General features: G+C 50.3%; 2 protein-coding genes across 2 annotated transcripts in view; both read left to right on the top strand.

Moving 5' to 3' along the window:
- The window catches only part of LOC101948742 (zinc finger protein RFP-like), a 1,201,957-nt gene that overhangs the window by 580,802 nt on the left and 597,043 nt on the right, over positions 1–24,112 (top strand). The gene's annotated exons all lie outside the window — the stretch shown is intronic.
- On the top strand, positions 4,335–15,413 carry LOC135974974 (zinc finger protein 707-like). The gene is made up of 5 exons (XM_065564682.1): positions 4,335–4,629; positions 5,399–5,486; positions 5,982–6,108; positions 6,732–6,845; positions 14,425–15,413. The coding sequence occupies exons 2-5, from the start codon at positions 5,430–5,432 to the stop codon at positions 14,652–14,654; spliced, it is 528 nt and encodes a 175-aa protein (XP_065420754.1). The 5' UTR covers positions 4,335–4,629; positions 5,399–5,429; the 3' UTR covers positions 14,655–15,413.

The raw sequence follows: 24,112 nt of genomic DNA, 5'->3' as shown, positions 1-24,112 counted from the left end.
GAAGGACACTTGGGCCAGACCCCACCTTCACTCTAGACACCTGTCCCCAACCCCCATCTTCCACCAGCCCCTGAGCTGGGCTTCCCCACTGACTTGAGCTGTTCCCTTTTGGGCAAGTGTCCCTGGGGGCTGGTAACTCCTCCCCTCCCCAAATCCCCCAGGGTGCTGGGCTCTGGGGGAATCAAATGTTAAGGGATCAGGACTTCGGGTTCTGAAGATGTCTCTGGGGATTGAATGTCTGGGGCTGGTGCAGCTTGATATCAGGGGGAACTGGGTGCGGGGGTATCGCGTGTTTGGGGATCATAGGATAAGCGCATTCAGACAGCACCACTGAGAGGCACTGATTCCCACAGGACCTTTTGTCAGAGGCCTGGAGATCCCACCTCTGCCTCCGCAGCATCAGCCTCTGAAGTTCTGGCTAGGCTAGGAGGTGAGGTCGGGATTAGCCAGCAGATCTCTGTGACCCTCCACCAGATTTCCTAGTGTAAACTCACTCTGAGCATCTCATGTGCTGTGACCAGTGTTGCCTCATTTTTTACATCCATGTGTGGAATGAATTTGGTTCTATGCACCAGTATGTGTGTAACCCTTCTGCCCATCTAAGTTGGCAGCAACAAGGGCCGGGTTCTGTATCTAGGGGTTCCGTTTCAATAACGCAATGCAAAACCGGCTCGAGCCCCCACCCAGTGACCTGGGACAATTACATACCACCCCCTGGGCGCCTCTAGGAGGCAATACTTCCCCTTTCGCAAGCACGGAGTCTGAGTGTAACAGAAAATGTTTAATAACATGAGGTAAACAACATCAGCATTAAATTGGAAAAACAACACAAACAGGCTGCATGAGCAAAAAACCCACCCCAGCAAATTGGGCTGTGTCCTTTCCCTTTGGTTCTTGAAACCAGCAACCCAAGAATCACCAAGGTCCCAAAAGTCCAGCAACCCAAGGATCACCAAAGTCCGAAAAGTCCAACAACCCCCCAAAGTCTCTGTCCCTGGTCAGTGCAGCCCCAGAGTTCAAGCGGGGGGTGGGGGGGAGGCACGCAGGGTGTTAAGGAGCACCTTACGTGATCCGAGGCCGACTGGCTGCCTTTCTGTGGGGTTCCGAGGCCGACTGGCTGCCTTTCTGGTGGGTTCCGCCGCAGCCTTCTCCACAAGCTGCTCCGCTCCACTCCACTCCACCAGCTGTCCTGTGAGCCGCTCCCGCCGTCCACGAACTGCTCTGGCAGCTGCTCCGCTCTGCTCACCGACCTGTGAGCCGCTCAGCTCTGCTCCACTTCAGCTGTTCCTTGGGCCGCTCCCACAAGGCTCCGCTCTGCTCCTCCAGCCGCTCCGCTCTGCTCACCGCCCTGTGAGTCGCTCAGCTCCACTCCAACCGTCCCTGTGCGGCTCCACTCTGCTAGCTGCTCCACCAGCCGCTTAGCAATATAGCTTCAGGCTCCCCCACTAGTTAACACAGTCTCAGTGATCTCAGCTCTTAATAACTTTAGCTCTTTTGTGATTTCAGCTCTTAGCAATAGTACCCCAGTGCTAGTGCACCATTAGCCCAAAGTGAATTCAGCTGAGCTGCCTATAACTAGACTCCTAATGGAATCAAAGTTAGCTCTGACATTCAACAGTGGAGAGAGGAGATAGTGCAATTGGTGTTTCAAACCCTCAAAGAGGGCCCATATCATCAGATATAAATTAGAGAATTTTTTCACTTCAAGGTCCCAGAAGCAAAGGCAAGGTTTTCATCCCGAGGCCAAAAGACCAAAAACATCAAGACACTTGATCACGGCCTTGGATAGACCAAGAGACTACTAACACTTGGACCACAGCTCAAAGAGCCAGTTGCTGTTGTTTCAGGCCAGGCGAGTGGCTGTGCCTATGCAAACCAGATCAGCCCCTGGAGTTCTTTTCCACACTCGCCATAATTCACCACCAGATGTCAGGGTAGAGCTCATCCTGACTCTGCTTACATGTGCATCATCTCCATACTAGTTCATATGGGGGTGGGGCCAAGAGGTTTGGAGAGTGTGGGGGGGCTCCGGGCTGGGAGAGAGGGATTTAAATTAATGGAGATATCCTATCTCCTAGAACTAGAAGGGACCTTGAAAGGTCATCGAGTCCAGCCCCCTGCCTTCACTAGCAGGACCAAGTACTGATTTTGCCCCAGATCCCTAAGTGGCCTCTTCAAGGATTGAACTCACAACCCTGGGTTTAGCAGGCCAATGCTCAAACCACTGAGCAATCCCTCCAGGGGTGAGGGCTCTGGCCAGGTGTGCAGACTGTGGGATGGGGCTGCAGATGAGGAGTTTGGGGTGCAGACTGCGGTGGGGAGAGGACTCCCCCCAGCCCTCTCTCACCACATCTCCTTGGGACTGGGTGAGAGGCACCTCTCCCCAGCCGTGGCAGCTCCTGTGGCTGGGGTGAGGGAGGAGTTCCTCTCCCCAGCAGCTCCAGTGGACCTGGACCAAGCCTGGGGAGGGGCTCCTCTCCTTGCCTTCCTTCACGGCCCTCGATAGCCAGCTGGTCACGCCCTCCCCATGTCCCACCGTGTCCTGCGTTGGCATGACAGAGAGTTGCCCCACTCACCCCACACTGATCCCTCTTGTGATAACCTCTGCACCCCATGTTCACCACTTGTGTAGGGTTATGATATTTTGTGTGCAAAGTGTGCCTGGTGAGGGATCATTGGAAAACTCATGATCTGCTGAATATTGTGCCGTTGAAATGCGTGTGACACCAGTGCATGTAGAATGGTGAGATTTTAATGTATGTTTGTTGCTAGGCTGACCATATTCCAGGTGCCCCAAAAGAGGAGACTGATGGGGGGTGGGAGCTGATGGGGGGTTGTAGAGTTAGAGGTGCTGGAGGGGGTGCGGTGGGGATACTCATGAGGTGAGGGCAGTGTTGGCAGCTGTCACAGTGGCAGAGTGCTGGCAACAGCTGTCAGTCAGCGCCAACCTGCGGGACACTCCCCCAGGACTGGGAGTCTGGGCCTGGGTGAGTGGGATCTCGCAGCAATCAATCAGCTGTGGATGCAGGGCAATTGGCTAGTTGGGAAGGTGAATAATCAGGAATGTTTCTGAGTTTCAGCACTTGTGCTCTGCAAACACCCCCGGACATTTGTTGTTATGGCAAAACCCGTCAGCAGGCTCAAACAAGAGGATCTGTCCATAAGGACCCAGACATATGTCAAAGTTTTTGTTACTGAAATATGTCATAGTTCAAGGGATTGTCCCACTCAAAGTCCTGAGAGATAACAAAGGACCGACTGTGGGTGTTAGAAAACCCTTATCTGGCCGTCCATCACCAACAGGAAGAAAGGGGTAAACAAAGAAATTTATAATTCACCTGAAGGATGCTTTGGAGCTCACACACACCAGGAAGTTGCCTGACCCCATGACTGTTGGCCCCTTACTGAAACTTAGTGCACAGGGGAGGGGTTGGTTGGCTTCTCCCAGTACCAAAAGACAGGAAGATCCAATGAGAAAAGAAAACCCTGAGGCAGGCAGGCCAATGAGGGAGTCAGGTGCCCGTTCTCTGTGTGAGCTGGAGCTGCCTGCCAGAGAAGGGCAGAGCTAAGGGGAGAGGAGCAGCCAGAGCTGGGTTGGAGGCAGAGGAGTAGAAGCACTGATGCAGAGGGGAGTTGGGTCTGGAGCAGTCTGGAGCTGGGTGTGGTGAACAGCTGGGGAGAGCGAGGGAGGGACCCTGGGCAGCGTGGGATGACATCATGTTTTCCTTTCCCCTTTCCCATTTTTTCCTTAATTTTTTTTTATTACTTGCTGTTTAATAAATCGTATTTGTTCTGAACTTTACGCAATGCTGAATAGCGGCATCGGGGATGTGTCCGGAGTGAAAAGAGCACCCCAGAGTGCGGATACGACATCCTAGCCTCTGTCCTGAGTGATCGCAACAAAATTTGGGCTGCAGACCCCGCAGGAATCTTGGGGCCAGCCTTGTCGGGGTTTCAGACACCAGAGTAGAAGGGGAGTCCTTGAGGTCTGGCAGGTCTCCAGGTAAAGGGAGTGGGAGCGAGGACTCAGCTCCTTTTGCTATTTGATTCTATCAGGGTGGTGTATAAGCCAGAAGAGTTCCCCACAATACTAAGACCGTTTCCCCTGCTTACCTCTGCATATTTATTGGTTTCTCGTAAAGTTAGTTAGGATTATAGGGAAAGTGTCAGAGCGGCCACCAGTGAGAGTTGCTGGCCACACTCTGAGGCCACCAAATTTGGTCGTGACAATCCCTGGGCTAGATGCTCACGATGGGCCCTTCTGACCATAGAGCCTGTGAGTGGAACAGGAGCTGGACACAGAGATGCTGCAGAGCGATGGGTTGATCGCTAGGACCCAGGAGCAGCTGGGAGGCGGCTCTGGGGGGAGCGATCGCTGGGCTCAGGCCCGGCAGCAGGAAGTGACTCGCAGCCGCTGCGGGGACTCTGGCTCCAGGCTCCTGGCGAGATCCCCGAGCCCCGGCGGCTGGTGCTGGGAGCCCGGAGCCCTGGCTGCAGCCGGGAGAGGGGAATCTCCAGCAGGGCCCTTCCCGCTGCTCCCCAGGAGCCTCTCCCAGGGCAGAGCCCCCAGCCCGGCCAGGCCCCTTCCCGGCCCGGCCCCTGCCCCAGGGGGGCCCGCTCGGAGGGAAGGTGAGAGAAACTCGCCCCCAGAACACCCGAGCTGCAGGGGGAGGAGGATAAAGAGGGGCAGGGGGTGAGGGCAGGTGGGGGGAGCGGGGGTGGTGGCAGGAGGCGGGTGCTGGGGATGCGGGGGGCAGGCTGGGATGGGGGCGGGGGTGCACTGAAGGGACGATGGGGCGATGGAGAGGGATCGGGTTGATTGTGCGGCTGAGGGGAGCGAGGCTGGAATGGGGGAAGTTGTCAGTGGGGGGCACTGCGAGGGAAGGGGTGTGTGGGGAGACTGGGGGGGGGACAGAGGCAAAACCCATCCCCCCACACCCACACCCTGCTCCCAGTGTGTTACTGTCAGACACACCCGTGCTGGTGGGGTTTGTGTCTCATGAGTTTTGGGCTCGCCCAGGGCCCTGGTCTGATTTCTGGGCAGGATTCACATCTCAGCCACCCCGGAGTCACTGCTGCTTTGGGCAGGCAGGGAGTGTGGATGGGCCAATGGGATCAGCCTCTGCCTGCCTGTCCCTGGGGGCTGCTGGGGGAGTCCAGGGCAGCTCATTCTTTAGGTGATGCCATCAGAGGGCTCCTGCTGCTCCTAAGGGAGAGGAGTTTACACGGAAGTGTGTGAAAATCCCCCAAAGTGGCCCCTTTAGTTCTGCTTTTTTTCTAGCATTTGGCTCAGAGATACTGTTACTGGGAGGGTCTGAAGAGTAGGGAGGGAATCACGGTGTTACATGGACTGAAGCCACTTGTGTAACCTCCCCCATCGCCCCTCTTGCCCTGACAGGCTGAGGAATCACGTCCACGTTTTGCTCCAGATGGGCGCATCTTCCAGGAGACAGGGAAGGGAAATGTCTGTGATGGAGCCAGCTCAGGTAGGGGATTATCAGGGAGCTCCTGGGCAGGGGCAGGGAGGAGACAGGGTGTGATAAACCTGCTGATTTTCTGAGTGGGCCCATTGGTGATGGGGGAGGGGAGACGGGACATTCCCCCATTTCTCAAACAGGATATAACACCATTGCACAGGGCTGGGAGTGAGACCCCACTAGCCACAGGCTGCTGTGAAATATGAAGGGAAGCTGTTGGGATTCCTGTCCCTGGCTCAGAGCTCTGCTTCCCGTATCAGCCTGTGTCTCGCAGGTATGTGGGAAATGAGGAGACCCTGCCCTGCTCCGTGTGCTGGGGGGAGACAAGTAGCTCTCACCTTCTCCCCATCCCCTGAAGCCTCCTGGCTGCTCTGAGCAGGGTGGGGGTGGGATTCTGCTACTCTGTCGCTCCCAGAGCTTCCATATCTTTATCTGTCCTCACAGATAACTAGTGGGATTGTGGCTGGAGCATCAGGTAATGAGTGGGGGCTTTTGGTGTTCCAGATGCCGGTGACGTTCGAGGAGGTGGCTGTGTATTTCACCCAGGGGCAGGGGGCTCTCCTGTACCCTGCTCAGAGAGCTCTCTACAGGGACGTCATGCAGGAGAACTACGAGACGGTGACCTCACTGGGTAAGGGATTCTTGTCCCCTCGGTTATTCGAAGTCGTGGGGTCTGCATGTCTAACTCTGTTCAGGTTCTTCCCTGGTCAGTTAGCTCAGAGGCGAATGGGTTCCATAATGCACAGCTGCCGTGTGAGAGAGACTTGCATCTCTGTGCCCTCTCCAGTGGGACATGGGTGTCAAAACACAATGGACAAGCTAAACCATCCCCACCCTCCAGCTTTCAAAGGGGCATAAATCCATCATTGTCCTGTCTGTGTTGTTTCACAGCTGCACAAACAATCCCTGTTCACCTCCCTCCTTGGGAATAGCTCCAGCCATGAGGAGGGCTCTGGGCTCTGCAGGTTTAGAAAGAGGCAGGAGTTTAAGTCCAGAGCTGTGTGTGAGTCAGCAAGGCCCCCAGAGTGCACAGATCTTGGGAAAGCCTAGTGAGAGTGTAGTAATAATTCAACTCACCTCCCCAGATAACTTCCTCTGCGCAAGGGACTCAGTGACCATTTTCCCATCCTCTTGGCTTCCACGTTCCTCCAGCAGAGCGCAGGGACAGGTTCCACTCACGGAATGTCCTTTCTGACAAATACTCCACCAGTGCTCCATGCACCCTAATCTGGTCTGATTTCACCCTCTGCACAGGATTCCCCCTTCCCAAACCTGAGCTGATCGGCCGGCTGGAACGAGGGGAAGAGCCGTGGGTGTCCGATCTCCAAGTCTGCGAGGAAAGAAGGCTTCTGAGAAGCACCCGTACAGGTGAGGACTGACACAGAAACCATCTAGGGAATGAAGGAAAAAGGTTAGGATCCCAAAATATGGTGTGAGTAAGCGCCCTCAGTTCTTCCTCATCTCAGTCAGGACAGGGCTTCACTCATCAGATATAGCTCACACCATTCCACCCAGCCTCTTCTCTGCAAAGCTTTCCTTCTCTGTGAGTGTTTGGGTGGGATGTTGAGGCGGAGTCCCGTTGCTCAGTCTTTGTGTTGGGTTTTCCCTTTGTGCTATTCCTCTTTCTCCCCAGCACAATGACTCCTGTCTGGATTGTGTCTCTCCCAGCAGGTGCTGAGCGAGGGAGTGAGAATGAGGCGGGGAATCATCATGAGGAAGTTCCTGGGGAACTGGAACCGCAGGGGACCTTCTTGGGAAGAGCTGAAGGGAATTTTTCCCAGTGCTTGGAGCAGGCAGAAGCCTTGGGAAGTTGGCACAGGTCAGAGAGGCTTCTGGGACACCTCCCAGGGAAGAAAGTGGATGAATCTGTTAACGGTGGGGGAGGAGAGGAGGATCCCACAGCGCCGCAGACAAATCCCAAGAAAGAGACACCCTGGCACTACCTTCAGTCTCTCGAGTGCGGGAAATGTTTCATATCAAAGACACAAATAATTAGACATCAGTTAAGCCACACAGGGGAGAGACCCCACAACTGCTTGGACTGTGGAAAAAGTTTCATAAGAAAGTCAAACCTTGTTAAACATCAGGCATTACAAACAGGAGCGAGACCCCACAAGTGCTTGGACTGTGGGAAAAGTTTCACAAGAAGGTCACACCTTGTTTATCATCAGGCAATCCACACAGGAGAGAGACCCCACAAGTGCTTGGACTGTGGGAAAAGTTTCATACAGGGGTCAGACCTTGTTAAACATCAGGCATTACACACAGGAGAGAGACCCCACAAGTGCTTGGACTGTGGGAAAAGTTTCATACAGAGGTCACACCTAGTTCACCATCAGGCATTACACACAGGAGAGAGACCCCACAAGTGCTTGGACTGTGGGAAAAGTTTCATACAGAGGTCACACCTAGTTCGCCATCAGGCATTACACACAGGAGCGAGACCCCACAAGTGCTTGGACTGTGGGAAAAGTTTCATAAGAAGGTCACACCTTGTTAAACATCAGGCAATCCACACAGGAGAAAAACCCCACAAGTGCTTGGACTGTGAGGAAAGTTTCATACAGAGGTCAGACCTTGTTAAACATCAGGCATTACACACAGGAGAGAGACCCCACAAGTGCTTGCACTGTGGGAAAAGTTTCATACAGAGGTCACGCCTATTTCGCCATCAGGCATTACACACAGGAGCGAGACCCCACAAGTGCTTGGACTGTGGGAACAGTTTCATACAGAGGTCACACCTAGTTCGCCATCAGGCATTACACACAGGAGAGAGACCCCACAAGTGCTTGGACTGTGGGAAAAGTTTCATAGAGCGGTCAGACCTTGTTAAACATCAGGCAATCCACACAGGAGAAAAACCCCACAAGTGCTTGGACTGTGGGAAAAGTTTCATACAGAGGTCAGACCTTGTTAAACATCAGGCATTACACACAGGAGAGAGACCCCACAAGTGCTTGGACTGTGGGAAAAGTTTCATACAGAGGTCACGCCTATTTCGTCATCAGGCATTACACACAGGAGAGAGACCCCACAAGTGCTTGGACTGTGGGAAAAGTTTCATACAGAGGTCAGACCTTGTTAAACATCAGGCATTACACACAGGAGAGAGACCCCACAAGTGCTTGGACTGTGGGAAAAGTTTCATACAGAGGTCACGCCTATTTCGTCATCAGGCATTACACACAGGAGAGAGACCCCACAAGTGCTTGGACTGTGGGAAAAGTTTCATAGAGCGGTCAGACCTTGTTAAACATCAGGCAATCCACACAGGAGAAAGACCCCACAAGTGCTTGGACTGTGGGAAAAGTTTCATAAGAAGGTCAGACCTTGTTCAACATCAGGCAATCCACACAGGAGAAAGACCCCACAAGTGCTTGGACTGTGGGAAAAGTTTCATAAGAAGGTCAAACCTTGTTCAACATCAGGCAATCCATACAGGAGAGAGACCCCACAAGTGCTTGGACTGCGGAAAGTGTTTCATATGGAGGTCTGACCTTATTAAACATGGAAGAATCCACACAGGATCTAAACTTCTGTGACACGTGGCAAGAAAGGTTTAAGCAACTTGCATGTAATTGACTCAGGGTCAACGTTTAGAGAGAGATTTTAAAAATGTGTCCACCTTAGATAGCTAGAGATTGAAATGTAAATGTGTATTTTCAAAGACTTGGAAGAAGAGGGCAAGTCATGTCTGAGTAACCTAATTGCCTTCTATGACGAGATAACTGGCTCTGTGGATGAGGGAAAAGCAGTGGATGTTTTATTCCTTGATTTTAGCAAAGCTTTTATATGATCTCCTACAGAATTCTTGCCAGCAAGTTAAAGAAGTGTGGGCTGGATGAATGGGCCATAAAGTGGATAGAAAGCTGGGTAGATCGACTGGCTCAACTGGTAGTGACCAATGGCTCCATGTCTAGTTGGCAGCCGGTATCAAGAGGAGTGCCCCAAGGGTCGATCCTGGGGCCGGTTTTGTTCAGTATCTTCATTAATGATCTGGAGGATGATGTGGACTGCACCCTCAGCAAGTTTGCCGATGACACTAAACTGGGAGAACTGGTAGATACGCTGGAGGGTAGGGATAGGATACAGAGGGACGTAGACAAATTAGAGGATTGGGCCAAAATAAATCTGATGAGGTTCAACAAGAACAAGTGCAGAGTCCTGCACTTAGGATGAAAGAATCCCATTCACTGCTAGAGACTAGGGACCGACTGGCTAGGCAGCAGTTCTGCAGAAAAGGACTTAGGAGTTACAGTGGATGAGAAGCTGGATATAAGTCAACAGTGTGCCCTTGTTGCCAAGAAGGCTAACGGCATTTTGGGCTGTATAAGTAGGAACATTGCCAGCAAATCAAGGGACGTGATCGTTCCCCTCTATTCAAGATTGGTGAGGCCTCATCTGGAGTATTGTGTTCAGGTTTGGGCCCCACACTAAAAGAAGGATGTGGAAAAATTGGAAAGAGTCCAGCGGAGGGCAACAAAAATGATTAGGGGGCTGGAGCACGTGACTTATGAGGAAAGGCTGAGAGAACGGGGATTGTTTAGTCTACGGAAGAGAAGAATGATGGGATATCTGGTAGCTACTTTCAACTACCTGAAAGTGGGTTCCAAAGAGGATGGATCTAGACTGTTCTCAGTGGTACCAGATGACAGAACAAGGAGCAATGGTCTCCAGTTGCAGTGGGGATAGTTTAGGTTGGATATCAGGAAACACTTTTTCACTAGGAGGGTGGTGAAGCACTGGAATTGGTTACCTGGAGAGGTGGTGGAATCTCCTTTCTTAGAGGTTTTTAAGGTCAGGCTTGACAAAGCCCTGTCTGGGATGGTTTAGTTGGGGAGTGGTCCTGCTTTAAGCAGGGGGTTGGAGTAAATGACCTCCTGAGGTCCCTTCCAACCCTGATATTCTATGATTCTAAGAGGGGTAACTGTAGTAGTCTATGTTTAGCTATCCAAAGTGTTCCTGTATTCTGTTAAATCAGGGATCAATAATTCAGTGATTATGCCCATGTCCCATGCCACTTGCCCAATTCCAGCTCAGTCTCTTTGAATTCACTGGGGGTAGGGGCTGAGGGATGGAGGGAAAGTTTATAGCTGAAATTTTGCAAGTTTAGTGTTAATCGGATCTGTTCCGCTTTCCTGCTCGGACATTTTCTCTGGGGATCCCAGAGACGGAAAGGAGCAGGTGTTACTATCTTGAGTCCGCATCCCCATGGTGACTCTCTACACTATCAATTATGAAAATGTGGGCAGAGCATCCCAATGGAGGCACAGGAATGTGTCAGGGGAGGCGCGATGAGTGTGGGTTGTTGGGTTTTTTTTTTTAAAGAGCACTGGCTTTCAGCCCCAGTTGGCTGCGGCTCATGAGGAAGGAACAGGCCTATCTGGGAGGTGGGGATAAATGCTCAGGCTCTCAAACCCAGGTGGAGCAGCAGCACAGAAGTCGGGGTGTCAATGGGGTGATAAGTCTGCTGTGAACAGCGATATTGAGGAATATCACTCTTCACGTGGCCACCCTAACTTCTGTGCTGCTGTTGGAGGCCTTCAGAGCTGTGCACATCGCCAACGACTACTCTGCCTTTAGAGCTGGGTGGTGATACATGTGCTTTTGAGGGTGGGGGCGTAAATGACCACAGACACCAAGGTGGGGGTGGCAATGAAACACATCTGAGAACCACTGGTCTACACGCTTATGGGCACCACGTTTATAAAATGATGAATCTTCCCCAAAGTATGGCTTGTGAGGTATCATGGGAAAAGTCATCATCTGCTGAATATTATTGTCCCATTAAAATGTGTCTATCAGCACTGTCCATGGAGCTCCGAGAGTTTGCTGTATGTTTGTTACATGCTGTAAAGCTGGAAAACGCCCACAGACGAGCTCCTCCGAGACAATGTCACCTGCACACCAGCTAGGTGCTACGTGGCCAGTAATTGCTCAGCCGGCCATTCACCAGCTGTGGAGCTGGGAACAGGAGAGTTACAATTCTCCGGAAGGATGGCTGCACGCTCACTTAGGCCACAGACTGATTGTCGCCTGCCCCCCAGCTGGGGGATGAACCTCAAAGAGGAGAGTGGTATAAAAGCACAAGGGATAATTGCCTCCATTTTTACCTCTCCTCTCCCATCTTTACAGAAGGCAACAAGATGGCTTGAAAGGCAACAGGGGCCTTGGAGTGGGGAGGATGGACCAGGGCTGGAAGGAAATCCAGGCTGTGTACTTAAAAACTATGAACTGCCTGCAACAGCAGGTGGGGTGAGAAAACGTGCTTGCTTCGTATTTTCCTTAGGCCTTGGCTACACTTGCAGATGTACAGCGCTGAGAGTTAAACCTGACTTTGTACAGCTGAGTAGGGAAAGCGCTGCAGTCTGTCCACACTGACAGCTGCCCAGCGCACTGTCGTGGCCACATTTGGAGCCTTTGCTGCGCCATTGGGAGCGGTAGATTATGGGCAGCTATCCCACAGAGCACTTCTTCCCATTCTTGCGCCGTGGGTTGGGGGAAGGAGGCGTGGGTGCAGGGGACTCTGGGTCCGGTCCCAACGCCCCGTTATGCATCGCTTCGCATCCCAGAAATCCCTTTGTTTCCATCCACCTTTAGCAGCATCTTTCAGCGGTTTCTGTGCAGCGTGATCTGTCTGCGGGAAATGGAGCCCGAACTGGTGAGGCTTATGCTGACTTATCTCATCAGCACGTTACGTTTGGCTGTCGAACTATTCCTTAAGATCCAAAGTGACAGAGTGAGGAGTCCGACGATGCTATCGAGCCGCGTAACGCGTACGACACAAAATTGCTTGTGTCATCCACAAACATGCTCAGCACCGTGGAACACCGCTTTTGGGCTTGGGAAAAAAGCACCGAGTGGTGGGATCACATCGTCATGGATGTCTGGGATGACGAGCAGTGGCTGCAGAACTTTCGGATGAGAAAAGCCACTTTCATGGGACTGTGTGAGGATCTCGCTCCCACCCTGCGGCACAAGGACACGAGATTGAGAGCTGCCCTGCCAGTGGAGAAGCGGGTGGCTATTGCAATCCGGAAGCTGGCAACTCCAGACTGCTACCGGTCGGTCGCAAACCAGTTTGGAGTGGGAAAGTCGACCGTTGGAATCGTGTTGATGCAAGTTTGCAAGGCCATTAATCGCATCCTACTTAGAAGAACCGTGACTCTGGGTAACGTGCAGGAAATAGTGGATGGCTTTGCACAAATGGGGTTCCCTAACTGTGGAGGGGCGATAGATGGGACACACATTCCTATTCTGGGACCACCCCACCTAGGATCCGAGTATGTTAATCGGAAGGGGTATTTCTCTATGGTTCTCCAGGCGCTTGTAGATCACCGTGGGCGTTTCATTGACATTAACATAGGCTGGCCCGGAAAGGTGCATGACGCACGCATCTTTCGGAACACTTGGCTGTTCAGGAAGATGCAGGCCGGGACTTTTTTCCCAGAGCGGAAGATCACGGTGGGGAAGTCAAAATGCCCATTGTGATCCTTGGAGATCCCGCTTACCCGTTAATGCCATGGCTCATGAAACCCTACACAGGGAGCCTTGACAGCAGGAAGGAACGGTTCAACTACAGGCTGAGCCGGTGCCGAATGACTGTGGAGTGTGCCTTTGGCCGTTTAAAGGCCCGCTGAGGATCTCTGTATGAGAAGCTGGACTTGGCCGAAAACAGCATCCCCGCGGTTATATCCGCGTGCTGTGCCCTCCATAATATTTGTGAAGGGAAGGGTGAAAGCTTCACTCAGGCATAGACCTCCGAGGTTCAACACCTGGAGGCTGAATTTGCACAGCCAGAGATCAGGGCTATTACAGTGTCCCAGCGCGGTGTTGCAAGGATTAGGTATGCCTTGAGGGAGCAATTTGAGGCTGAAAACCAGCAGTGATATCTGGTGCCCTGCATGGGAGTGAAGTGCAGTAGTTCCAATCTTTAGGAATCAGTGTTTGCTAAGCAGACAAGCAGACTTGCAGTGCCTGTTTATTTCCTGGGCTAAGGAGTCTTTTACCTTATACAATAATAAAAAATGTTTTCAAAGCCAAAAAATGCATTTATTAAAAAGAAAACAAATTTATTTATTGAAAAGAAACAAGGGGGTGGAGTGGGGAACGGTACAATCACAGATTCGCGTATGTCCTGTCTGGTGTGCTGTGCAGTGAGTGCTGCACTTCAGGATAGCTATACTGCATGGTGATGGGGATTGAGTGCAGAGGGTAAGGGTCATGGTTTTCAGAGCTGCGTGGTGAAGATACTGGTTCTGGAGGCAGCTGGTGGTGTGAAAAACACGGAAGTTGGGGAAAGTGGGTTGGAGGTGACAGTGGCGCACAACGGAAAGAGTTTTGGGACAAGGGCTGTCGAGGGTGGGTCGCGTTTGCATTTCTGGTACTGCTCCTTCTGCATGGCTACGAGCTCCTGGATAGCGTGTGCTTGGCGCTCCAGGATGCTTATGAGACGATCCGTGCTTTGCCTCCAGTGCGCTACGTTTTCCTGGCGGATCCTGCTTTCTCTCTCTCTCCAGTTCTGTGCTTTCTCATTCTCTTTAATAGATTGCCACATCACTTCTTGCAGCATGTCTTTGCTTTTTCACCGTCTCTTCCTGAGTCTTTGCAGGCTTTGAGCAGGCGATAAGAGGGACGGCTGAGGTCTCAAGGTTGATGCAGCTGTATAGGCAAAATGCAACATTTAACAGAGGCAGCATTGTTTATACCAGACAGAGTAGTGATTCCCCCCGCACTTAAGGAGTAGAAAACACACAGGGTCTACACAATAGCATAATTTTCCCGTCCGAAACAGAGCACACATATCCCACGGGAGCCTCAAAATGGTGAGTAAGGGGGACTGATTGTTTCAGGGCTGCACTGTCCTCTGGGTGTCTGTGCCTTGGGGAGAGCCAACAGCTTCAGGGGGCACCTAGACTGAACACTGTCCAAACATTTTCCACAGGAGTTCGTCCTGGACGATATCTTGCTGCTGAGGGTGACCTGGGAAGCAAGGGAGGGTCTTCTACTGCAATGGGGCCTCTGCCTTGGCCCATATGCAGCTTGCCTATGTGCAGCAATGGTCCCCCTGCCCCTCGCGGCATAGTGGCGCGGACACATTACCCTGGCTGGGACAAGGACCACGGTGGCTCTCCTGATAAACCTGCGCAAGCGCATTGCACGCGTTCTGGATGAGACATCCGAGGACGTTACTGAGGCCGATTACCGTGATGTGATAAACCACATCAATGCACTATTCCGCATCTAGGCATGCATGCCTAACCCTCCTCTCCCAAAGAGCCCGCACGGAAAATATTCCTTCCCTGAAAAAAACCCGCTTACCGGGAACCTGCCCTTCTGTTTGTCCTCCACCAAGTACCAGCTGCTGCGACTGGCTACCTTCCTCCTGGCTTGAGAAGAGCTCCTGGCTGCATGGCTCCAGGGACTCCGGGGTGTCTCCATCCGCCCCACCACCCTCACTCCCATTTTCTGGAGCGCAGCTGGGACTGGACAGCTTCCTCCCCCCATACACTGGTGAGGTCCAGCAACTCGTCATTGCTCCATGCTGGGACTCGCTTGGCGCGTGGAGGCATGGTCAACTTCTGGAGGCCAGTCACAGCGCACTGGACGGCCACACTGGCGCCGCAGCACTGCAGCAGCAGCGCAATACACGCTATTCCTCTCGGGGAGGTGGAGCACATGCAGCGCTGCAACCACGGAGATACAGAGCTGCAAATGCCTTGCCAGTGTGGACGGGGAGTGAGTTACAGCGCTGGGGGCGGCTTTACAGCGCTGTAACTTGCAAGTGTTCCAAGGACTTAGATTGGTAAAATTTAGGATTTAAAATGCATGTTTTAATTTTTTAGTTTTAACAGGTTCTGACCTTTTACATCTTTCTCTCTTGTAATCCCTGAAAACCCCCTTGCTCCAGTTCATAAACTGGTTTTAGTGTTTTGTCTGGATCTGTGTGTTTTCATTGAAGTGTTTGGGGATTTGACTGGAGAGAACAAGGCTTTGGCCTAATCCGGCCCCTTTATGGGGACGACCCACTAATTATTGAGTTTGTCCATCACAGTGGACAGACTGAGCAGTCCAAGATGCACATTCCCAGGGTGCAAAGCTGGGAGTAGAAAACTGGTTGATGTTGCTGTGTTTTTTGGTACATTCCTGAGTGTCTGGCTAGTCGCACTCAGTACAGTGCAGACAGGAGTGACTTTGAAGGCTGGTGGCTGTGTGGGAGCAGAGCGTGGAGGGGTTTGTTGTTCACACAGGGAAACAGCAGGGTGGATTTGATTTAAATCACTAGTCAGGAAGACTCGATTTAATCATGGTTTTCTACATAAAAATGAATTCTTGTTGGCTGTTATAATCTTAATACATATTCTTCACAACCAGGGCCAGTGGAAGGATGTTTCGCGCCCTATGTGAAACTTCCACTTTGCACCCCCCCGTCCCTGAGCCCCCTGCCCTGAGGCGCCCTCTCCCCATGGCAGCTCCCCTCCGCCGCCTTGAGGCGCCCCCCCCCCCCCCCCCGTGGCAGCTCCGCCCTGAGGCATGCCCCTGCGGCAGCTCCCCACCTCCCACCCTGAGGCACCCCCCCGCCCCAGCTCACCCCTGCCCCGCCTCCTCCCCGAGCACACCGTCGCTGCTTCACTTCTCCTGCCTCCCAGGCTTGCGGCGCCAATGAGCTTATGCGCTGCAAGCCTGGGAGGCGGGAGAAGTGAAGCAGCCACAGCGTGCTCGGGGAGGAGGTGGGGCAGGGGTGAGCTGGGGCGGGGAGTTCCTCTGCGTGCCGCCCGCCCCACCTCCTCCCCGAGCACACAGTCGCTGCTTCACTTCTCCCACCTCCCAGGCTTGCGGTGCCTGAGCTGATTGGGGAGGAGGTGGGTCGGGGAGTTCCCCTGCATGCCGCCCCACCCCCCTTGCTGCAGGCGGCCCTCTCCCTGCTCCACTGCCCCAGCTCCCTCCGCCTAAATGCCAGCAGCGATTTGCGCGGCCAAAGGTCCGGCTGCCACGGTCGCTGCCGAAGAAAATGGCGCCCCCCAAATCCTAGTGCCCTAGCGGTCGCCTAAATGGTTGCACCAGCCCTGTTCACAAAGAGAGATAGCTGTAGGTTTCATTTTTAGAAGGTACACACTGTACATTTTTAAACAGTGATTTATTTTGAAAACTTTTCAGATTAGTTTTACAGCTATATCAGACAATGCATGTTTGTTTGGTTATTTCATTACCAAAGGTAATTGAAGCAGATATTTATGAAGTCATTAGGAGTGAACTATCTCCAATTCAACAGGTTAATCATTAATAGTTGGAGGATTTTCTTGCCATGCTGTATTAGGAGGAGAACATCACCAGACAGACATTTAAATTGTTTTATTTAACTAAAACAACAACGTTCTGTATTCTGGATTTGTTTCTTCAACAGCAAACATATAATATTTTAACAGAAAAGCGAATGTCCCTCTCTTCTCACATTTGTCTCCAGACTTCTCCTCGTCCAGATCTGTTCTGCCTCCAACCGTCTTGTATTCATTTGAAACTTTGCAATTTTGGAGAGCTGTAAGGGATTAACTCTGTACACAAATTTGCAGAGGGACAATAGAGGTGAGGTCTGTTATTTCTCACCTCTATATTTTAATTTATTTTAAAACATTTTTACTGTTAACAAGCATGTTACCTTTGGAGACACAAAGCCACAGTTTGAGAACTGGCAAACTAAGCATCTCTGATGGTATCTTCTAGACTGAGCACTGAGTCCCATTGGGTAAATAGAGAGATTAACCTAAGTAATCTATATAGAAGCCTGTGGAACCCAATACGACTGGGTCCTTAATGCATGAACTAGAGGAACTCATTTACAAAACTTTTTTTAAACATGGCATGTCTATATTGTCTCATACTATAGAATTGGAATTTATAATCCCTTTTCCATGATGAGAGATCTTTGAGCTACAATATATCTTAATTAAAACTATCTTTAGATAAAATGGTTTTTGAGGAAAAAAATTATCAAAAAAATCCAATTTAAATAACAAAAATCTGATTTTCTTGATTTTTTTTTTTAAATTATTGATTTTTATTGACCCTGGGAAGCAGTGTAAGACATGCCCTGGGATGTAGAATTAAGCAGTTCAACAATCCAGATTGTACCCTGGGGAATGTCTCACACCCGCTGTCTCCTCGGACCATTGCGCCTTCATCATCCTGAGCCTGAAAGGGAAGCTAAGCTGGACAAACCAAAGAAGAGGAACCAGCCGACATCCTCAACTCCACCGACGTTGGTTTTGGCTAAATCCTGAACTCCCCCTGGCATGGGAGACTTGAGGTTCTGCTGCCAGCCTTCCCCTCATGCGTCTGTTTCCTTCCTAATGGTCAGGGGTGCAAGTAGCTTAAAGGACTTAGCCCAGGGGTGAGCAAACTTTTTGGCCCGAGGGCCACATGAGGGTTGTAAAATTGTATGGAGGGCGAGGTAGGGAAAACTGTGCCTCCGCAAACAACCTGGCCCCGCCCCCTATCCACTCCCTCCCACTTCCCACCTCCTGACTGCCCCCCTCAGAATCCCAAACCCCATCCAACCACCCCCACTCCTTGTTTCCTGACCACCCCCTCCGGAGACTCCCCACCCTAACTGCGCCGCCCAAAACCCTCCCACCCAATCCTCCTTGCTCCCTGTCCCCTAAGAGCCCCAACCCCTATCCATCCCCCTATCCCCTGACGGACCCACGGGACTCCCACTCCCCATCCAACCCCCCCTGCTCCCTGACCGCCCCCTCCAGAGACCCACCCGCCCCTAACCACCACCCCGGAACCCCAACCACTATGCAACCCACCCTGCTCCCTGTTCCCTGACTGCCCCCTGGGAGCTGCTGCCACTTATCCCACCCCACGTCCCTGTCTCCCCTACCATGCTACTCAGAGCAGTGTGTCTGGCTCCACACAGATCTAGACACACTGCTCCGCGGAAGCGCACAGCTCCACCCCCAGAGCGCTGCCCACGCGGTCAGACCTTGTTTGTCATCAGGCAATCCACACAGGAGAGAGACTCCACAAGTGCTTGGAATGTGGGAAAACTTTCATACGAAGGACAGACCTTGTTTATCATCAGGCAATCCACACAGGAGAGAGACTCCACAAGTGATTGGACTGTGGGAAAAGTTTCATAAAGAGGTCAAAGCTTGTTCAACATCAGGCAATCCACACAGGAGGGAGACCCCACAAGTGCTTGGACTATGGGAAAAGTTTCACATGGAGATCAGCCTAGGTTAAACATCAGAGAATCCACACAGGAGAGAGATCCCAATAAGAGCTTGGATTGTGGGAAAATTTTCAGACAGACATCACACCTCATTAAACATGGGAGAATCCATACAGGATCTAAACTTCTGTGACACATGACAAGAAAGGATTAAGGAACTTGCATGTAATTGACTCAGATCAGGCCTTGTTACACATCAGGCAAGCCAAAGAGGACAGAGACTTGATTAATGCTTGGGATGTGGGAACAGCTTCAGTAACAGCAGAAATCTTAATAATCATTGAAGAATGCACATAGAAGAGAGACGCTATAAATGTCTGGACTGCGGGAATGGTTTCCATTGGAAATCAGCCCTTAATAAGAAAAGGGGGAGTCAGATGGCACCTTAAAGACTAACAGATTTATTTCGGCATAAGCTTTCATGGGTAAAAAAAACCCCACTTCTTCAGTGAAAATTACAGATAGAGGCATAAATATACTGGCCCATGAGGAGAAGGGAGTTACCTTACAAGTGGAGAACCAGTGTTGACAAGGCCAATTCAGTCAGGGTGGATGTGGTCCACTCTCAATGACTGATGAGGAGGGGTCAATACCAAGAGAGGGAAAATTGCTTTTGTAGTGAGCCAGCCACTCCCAGTCCCTATTGAGGCCCAAATTGACCGTGTTAAGTTGCAAATGAATTGTAGCTCTGCAGTTTCTCTGAAGTCTGTTTCTGAAGTTTTTTGGTTGAAGGATGGCTACTTTTAAATCTGTTATTGAATGTCCAGGGAGATTGAAGTGTTCTCCTACTGGCTTTTGTATGTTACCAATCCTGATTTGTGTCCATTTATTCTTTTACGTAGAGACTGTCCGGTTTGGCCAATGTACATGGCAGAGGGGCATTGCTGGCACATGATGACATATATTACGTTAATAGATGTGCACCTGAATGTGCCCCTGATAGTGTGGCTGATATGGTTGGGTCCTGTGATGGTGTCGCTAGAGTAGATATGGGGACAGAGTTGGCAACGGGGTTTGTTGCAGGGATTGGTTCCTGGGTTAGTGTTTCTGTGGTGTGGTGTGTAGTTGCTGGTGAGTATTTGCTTCAGATTAGGGGCTGTCTGTAAGCGAGGACTGGTCTGCCTCCCAAGATCTGGATGGAAGCTGGAGGCAGGTAGGTAAACTTTGCGGTCAGTAGGTTTCCGGTATAGGGTGGTGTTTATGTGACCATCACTTATTTGCTGTGGTGTCCAGGATCTCTTGTGTGGACTAGTCCAGGCTGAGGTGGATGGTGGGGTGGAAATCATTGAAATCCTGGTGGAATTCTTAAAGGGCCTCCTTCCCATGGGTCCATATGATGAAGATGTCATCAATGTAGCGCAAGTAGAGGAGGGGGCTCTAAGGGATGAGAGCCGAGGAAGCGTTGTTCTAAGTTGGCCATAAAATGTTGGCATGCTGTGGGGCCATGTGGATACCCGCTTACTTGAAGGTATAAGTTGTCCCCAAATCTGAAATGGTTGTGGGTGAGGACAAAGTCACAAAGCTCAGCCAGCAGGTGTGCTGTGGCCTCATCAGGGATACTTTTCCTGGCAGTTTGTAGCCCATCGTCATGTGTCATATTGGTGTAGGGAGCTTCTACATCCATGGTGGCCAGGATGGTGTTTCAGGAAGATCACCAATGCATTGTAGTTTCCTCAGGAAGTCGGTGGTGTCTTGGAGATAGTTTTACCGAAATATCAGGTCCACCTAGCTGAGAGCCAATAACAGCCGGACAGGGATAAGGAAGAGTTGCTTTATTCTGCAGAAGAAAAGAGAGCTTTGCACCTTGGTACAAAAACTCTGTCTTACACACATTTTCCAGATCCTTTATACACATTCAGACCAAGGTCCTTGCAGTGTTAACACTTGATTGGTGGTGGTCAGACCCGTGCTTTTGCTATCTGGTCGGTGAAAACCGGCTTGGGACCAGCTCCAACTACCTTAAGGCCTTGAAGGGAAAAGTTGAAAAGTTCAGGCTACTGTGTACTTGAAGTGTCTGCTTCCCCCTAATGGCCACTGGTTGACATAAAGGCTGCTCTGTTAAGGGGGGGTGACTAGTAACTTTCACAGTCCCCCCTTCGAGCCTGACAAATTCAAAAATTGTCAGGCCCGTTACGCAATTTGCGATCAAGCTGGAGGGACAGATACTGGGTTTTCTTATGGACAGCAGAGCTTTTGATGATAGCATTACATAGGCATTTGGCACATTGTATCATTGTCCAAATAACACATAGAAAAAAAGAAAGAAAAGAATCCATTTAACAATTGTTCGAAAGAGCCCCGTAAACCATGACCCAAGGTCTAGAAGCAGGTTCTCAAAACTAAAGGTGTGATCAAGAGATACAGCATGGAAAACAACAGCAGCATTCTTAATGGCTTGTAAATCCTGCTCAATTAAGCCAGAATGATTAACATAGAAACAATATTTTCGCCCGATGCGAGCACAAGTTCCCCCCTAATTGGTTCATATGCTTGGAAGGAGCATTGAGAATGTTTGCACTTCCACCCAGAAAGTTTCCAAGTATGTCTCCATGGCCACAGATCAGATGGTACTCCTGATGTGTCTGTAAGGGCAGTGGGCCAAGCCTGATGCTCTAGATCATTCCGAATGGCCATTAGCTGGTCATTCAGGAAATCCTGAATTTCTGAACATGCTAGATCCCACTGCAATGCCTTCCCAGCCTCAGTGATATTCAATACCGTTTCTGTCAGCAACTTCTGGGTCATAGAACTAAGGGCGGAGATAATCTGTAACTCACCAATTCCAGCCTGTACCTGGGTTAGCTGTGCCCCAATTTCTCCTCATGTTTTGGTTCTTAAAAATATTCCAAACTGCTGCTGCACTATTGGCCCCATCTCATAGGGATCCGGTCAAGTCACTTTTCTTTCTAGAGGAAATAACTCAAGCCCTCTGTTGTGCTAATCTAATGGCAGCCCCCTGTGAGCAATTTGGGTATGTAGAGGTGATCTGGAAATTGGATAAGGGTAATGAAAATTTAACAGTCCCTAGTGTAGTGTTAATCACAGTTCATTGATATCCTAATACATTTCTTTTTGGTGTAGTACTATACCGCATTCCCAAGCATGGGTCCCAGAAGTTTCTTCCTGCCAGTGTATAATTCTTTGTTTCTTCACCAGGGTCAGTTCTTAATGTCTCTTGTAGGCAGGAATCCCTGGACTTTGGTGGTTCCAATGAAGCAAGTGTTCCTTCTTCTCTTTTCCTGAAACAGTCATGGTTCAGCATTATACAGGGGAGAGGTTACTAGCACATCACCCTGTAATGGTTTTGCGTCTTCTAAAAAAATTCAAAGGCACAGTAGGTCTGTTAGTGGACAAGGGAGAGGTTACTAGCACTTCACCTTGTCTTTTGTTCCTTTTTCCTGCTGTCCAGAAGACACAGCAGAGCTAGAAGGAGGAATAGGCTTATCAGTCGGAGAGCCCTCCCGAGGTGGAGGGGTCTTTTTACAGTGAGAAGCATGGGTCCAGGTAGGCAGTCCTTGGCACTTCACAGCAGTGTTGGTGGTTAACAGCACTTGGAAAGGGCCTTTCCAGCATGGAGCCAAAGCAGTCTTTTGTTGATGGACTTTACATAGACTCAGTCTCCTTGTTTCAATGAACAGCAGGGCTGCTAGGGTCTTTGGGTAGCACTTCTTTTATCTGTGAGAAAACACATTTCATTAATGCCTGGCAGTGTTTTGCAGATCTCATAGTTGCTTGGGCACATTCAGGCCCCCCTGTTCTTGGCTGTCAGCCAAGTCTTAGCTGTGGGCAGTGTCCTGGGATGGGGCCAGCATCTTATCTTTGGACTGAGCTTGCTAGTTATTTTTTTTCCAGTTAACTCGTTCTGTTCTTTTTCCTTCTCCCCTTCTTGGGTTCTTTTAACCTACAAAGGAAACTTCCAGTCTTCATTCATACACCTTTTCCCAACAATGAACACATACACATTGCTATTATACAGTACATTAGTCTTATTATTCAATGTATGCCATATACACCCTTCCAGTAAAATAACTTTATTACAGAGCTGTGGAGCAACAAACCAGGACAAGCACACCCACTTTTGAGGAGTCCACTCGGTACAACCTCTGGTGTCCAATAGCTTTCCTCCCTTCCCAGCCCTCTGGCTAGAAATCTGAGGTAGCCAGAAGGATCCCATGGGCAATATGGGGAGTGGGTTAACCTTCCATGTCCTTGCTTCGAAAGACTGTTGGTATGCAAATTTTAACAACAATTTTGGCCATAGAACACAAAAATAATTCCTATTGTGCCAGTAAATGCATGGTACGTTGAATGCTATTCAGCTGGCATCCGTTTTCTCTGATGATCTGAAAGACAAAAGAACAGAGGTCTACCCCTTCTGGGCAGTCAGTCATTGCTTAAAATATTTCCTTTATATACACATACTCTTGTTGATTTAAGGCAAAACAGAATTACCCCATATTTCCTTGTATTTGTTTCATAGGCAGCCCAGGTTTCAGTGGCTTCTACCTTATTAGTTAGAAAATTGCATTAATACAGATGCTTTCTGGCTTGCTTCCAGATCCAAAGCTATCCACAGCTTAAAGATTCTTATTTAAAAAGAAAAGGACACAATTAACTTTCCCAGACTTTTGATTGCCTTTTACTTCTAACTCCTGCTTTCAAACACCCAGTGATCTGAAAGAGACAACACAACCTATATTGATAGGTTTGCATTTCTTTTACCTCTGCTACAATATACACTGCACATGTTCTGGGGAAAATGCACCTCCTCTCCACAATTCAATTTCCACAACACTAGCCACATCAATTTCTACACAAGGTGTAACTCTTTCTTTTTGAACACCGGGTCAAGACCATTTACTTAACATATAATCTGAAGGGCTATCCTCAGAGGGTTTTACCAGAGACCCACCCATCTGCCTGCTGACACTCTAACAGAGAATTACACAGAAAACAGAGGGAATTATGGCCTAATAGGATCCTATTACAGGAATTTCTACTAATACTGACCGCTACAGGGGACGGGACAGAAGGATCCCAATTCGACCTCAAGGCTTCATCGCACGTGATGGCTTCCCTGAGGAATTACGAATGGGAGGCTCAGTTCCATCCACACACCTAACGCCCAAATGTATAAGACAGAAATTCATTAACCGGTTAACCAAAACCAGAACCAGATAGTGTCTCCTTATCCTATTAGGACTCACCTTATTGGAACACGAACCCCAGGGGCTGCGGTGAAGCAGAGAAAAGGGGCGAAACACCCCATTGCCGCCATTCCCAGTTCGCCGCAGCCGTCCGGAGTCCAATGTCCGAGCTAGGAGAGTCCCGGCGGAGTCACCAGTAACTGTTACCGAAATATCGGGTCCACCTAGCTGAGAGCCAATAACAGCCAGAC

Source organism: Chrysemys picta, chromosome 12 (genome assembly GCF_011386835.1).
Source record: "Chrysemys picta bellii isolate R12L10 chromosome 12, ASM1138683v2, whole genome shotgun sequence".
Taxonomy (NCBI): Eukaryota; Metazoa; Chordata; order Testudines; family Emydidae; genus Chrysemys; species Chrysemys picta.
Note: the sequence above shows the minus strand (reverse complement) of the source record. Positions and strands in the feature narration are given on the sequence as shown.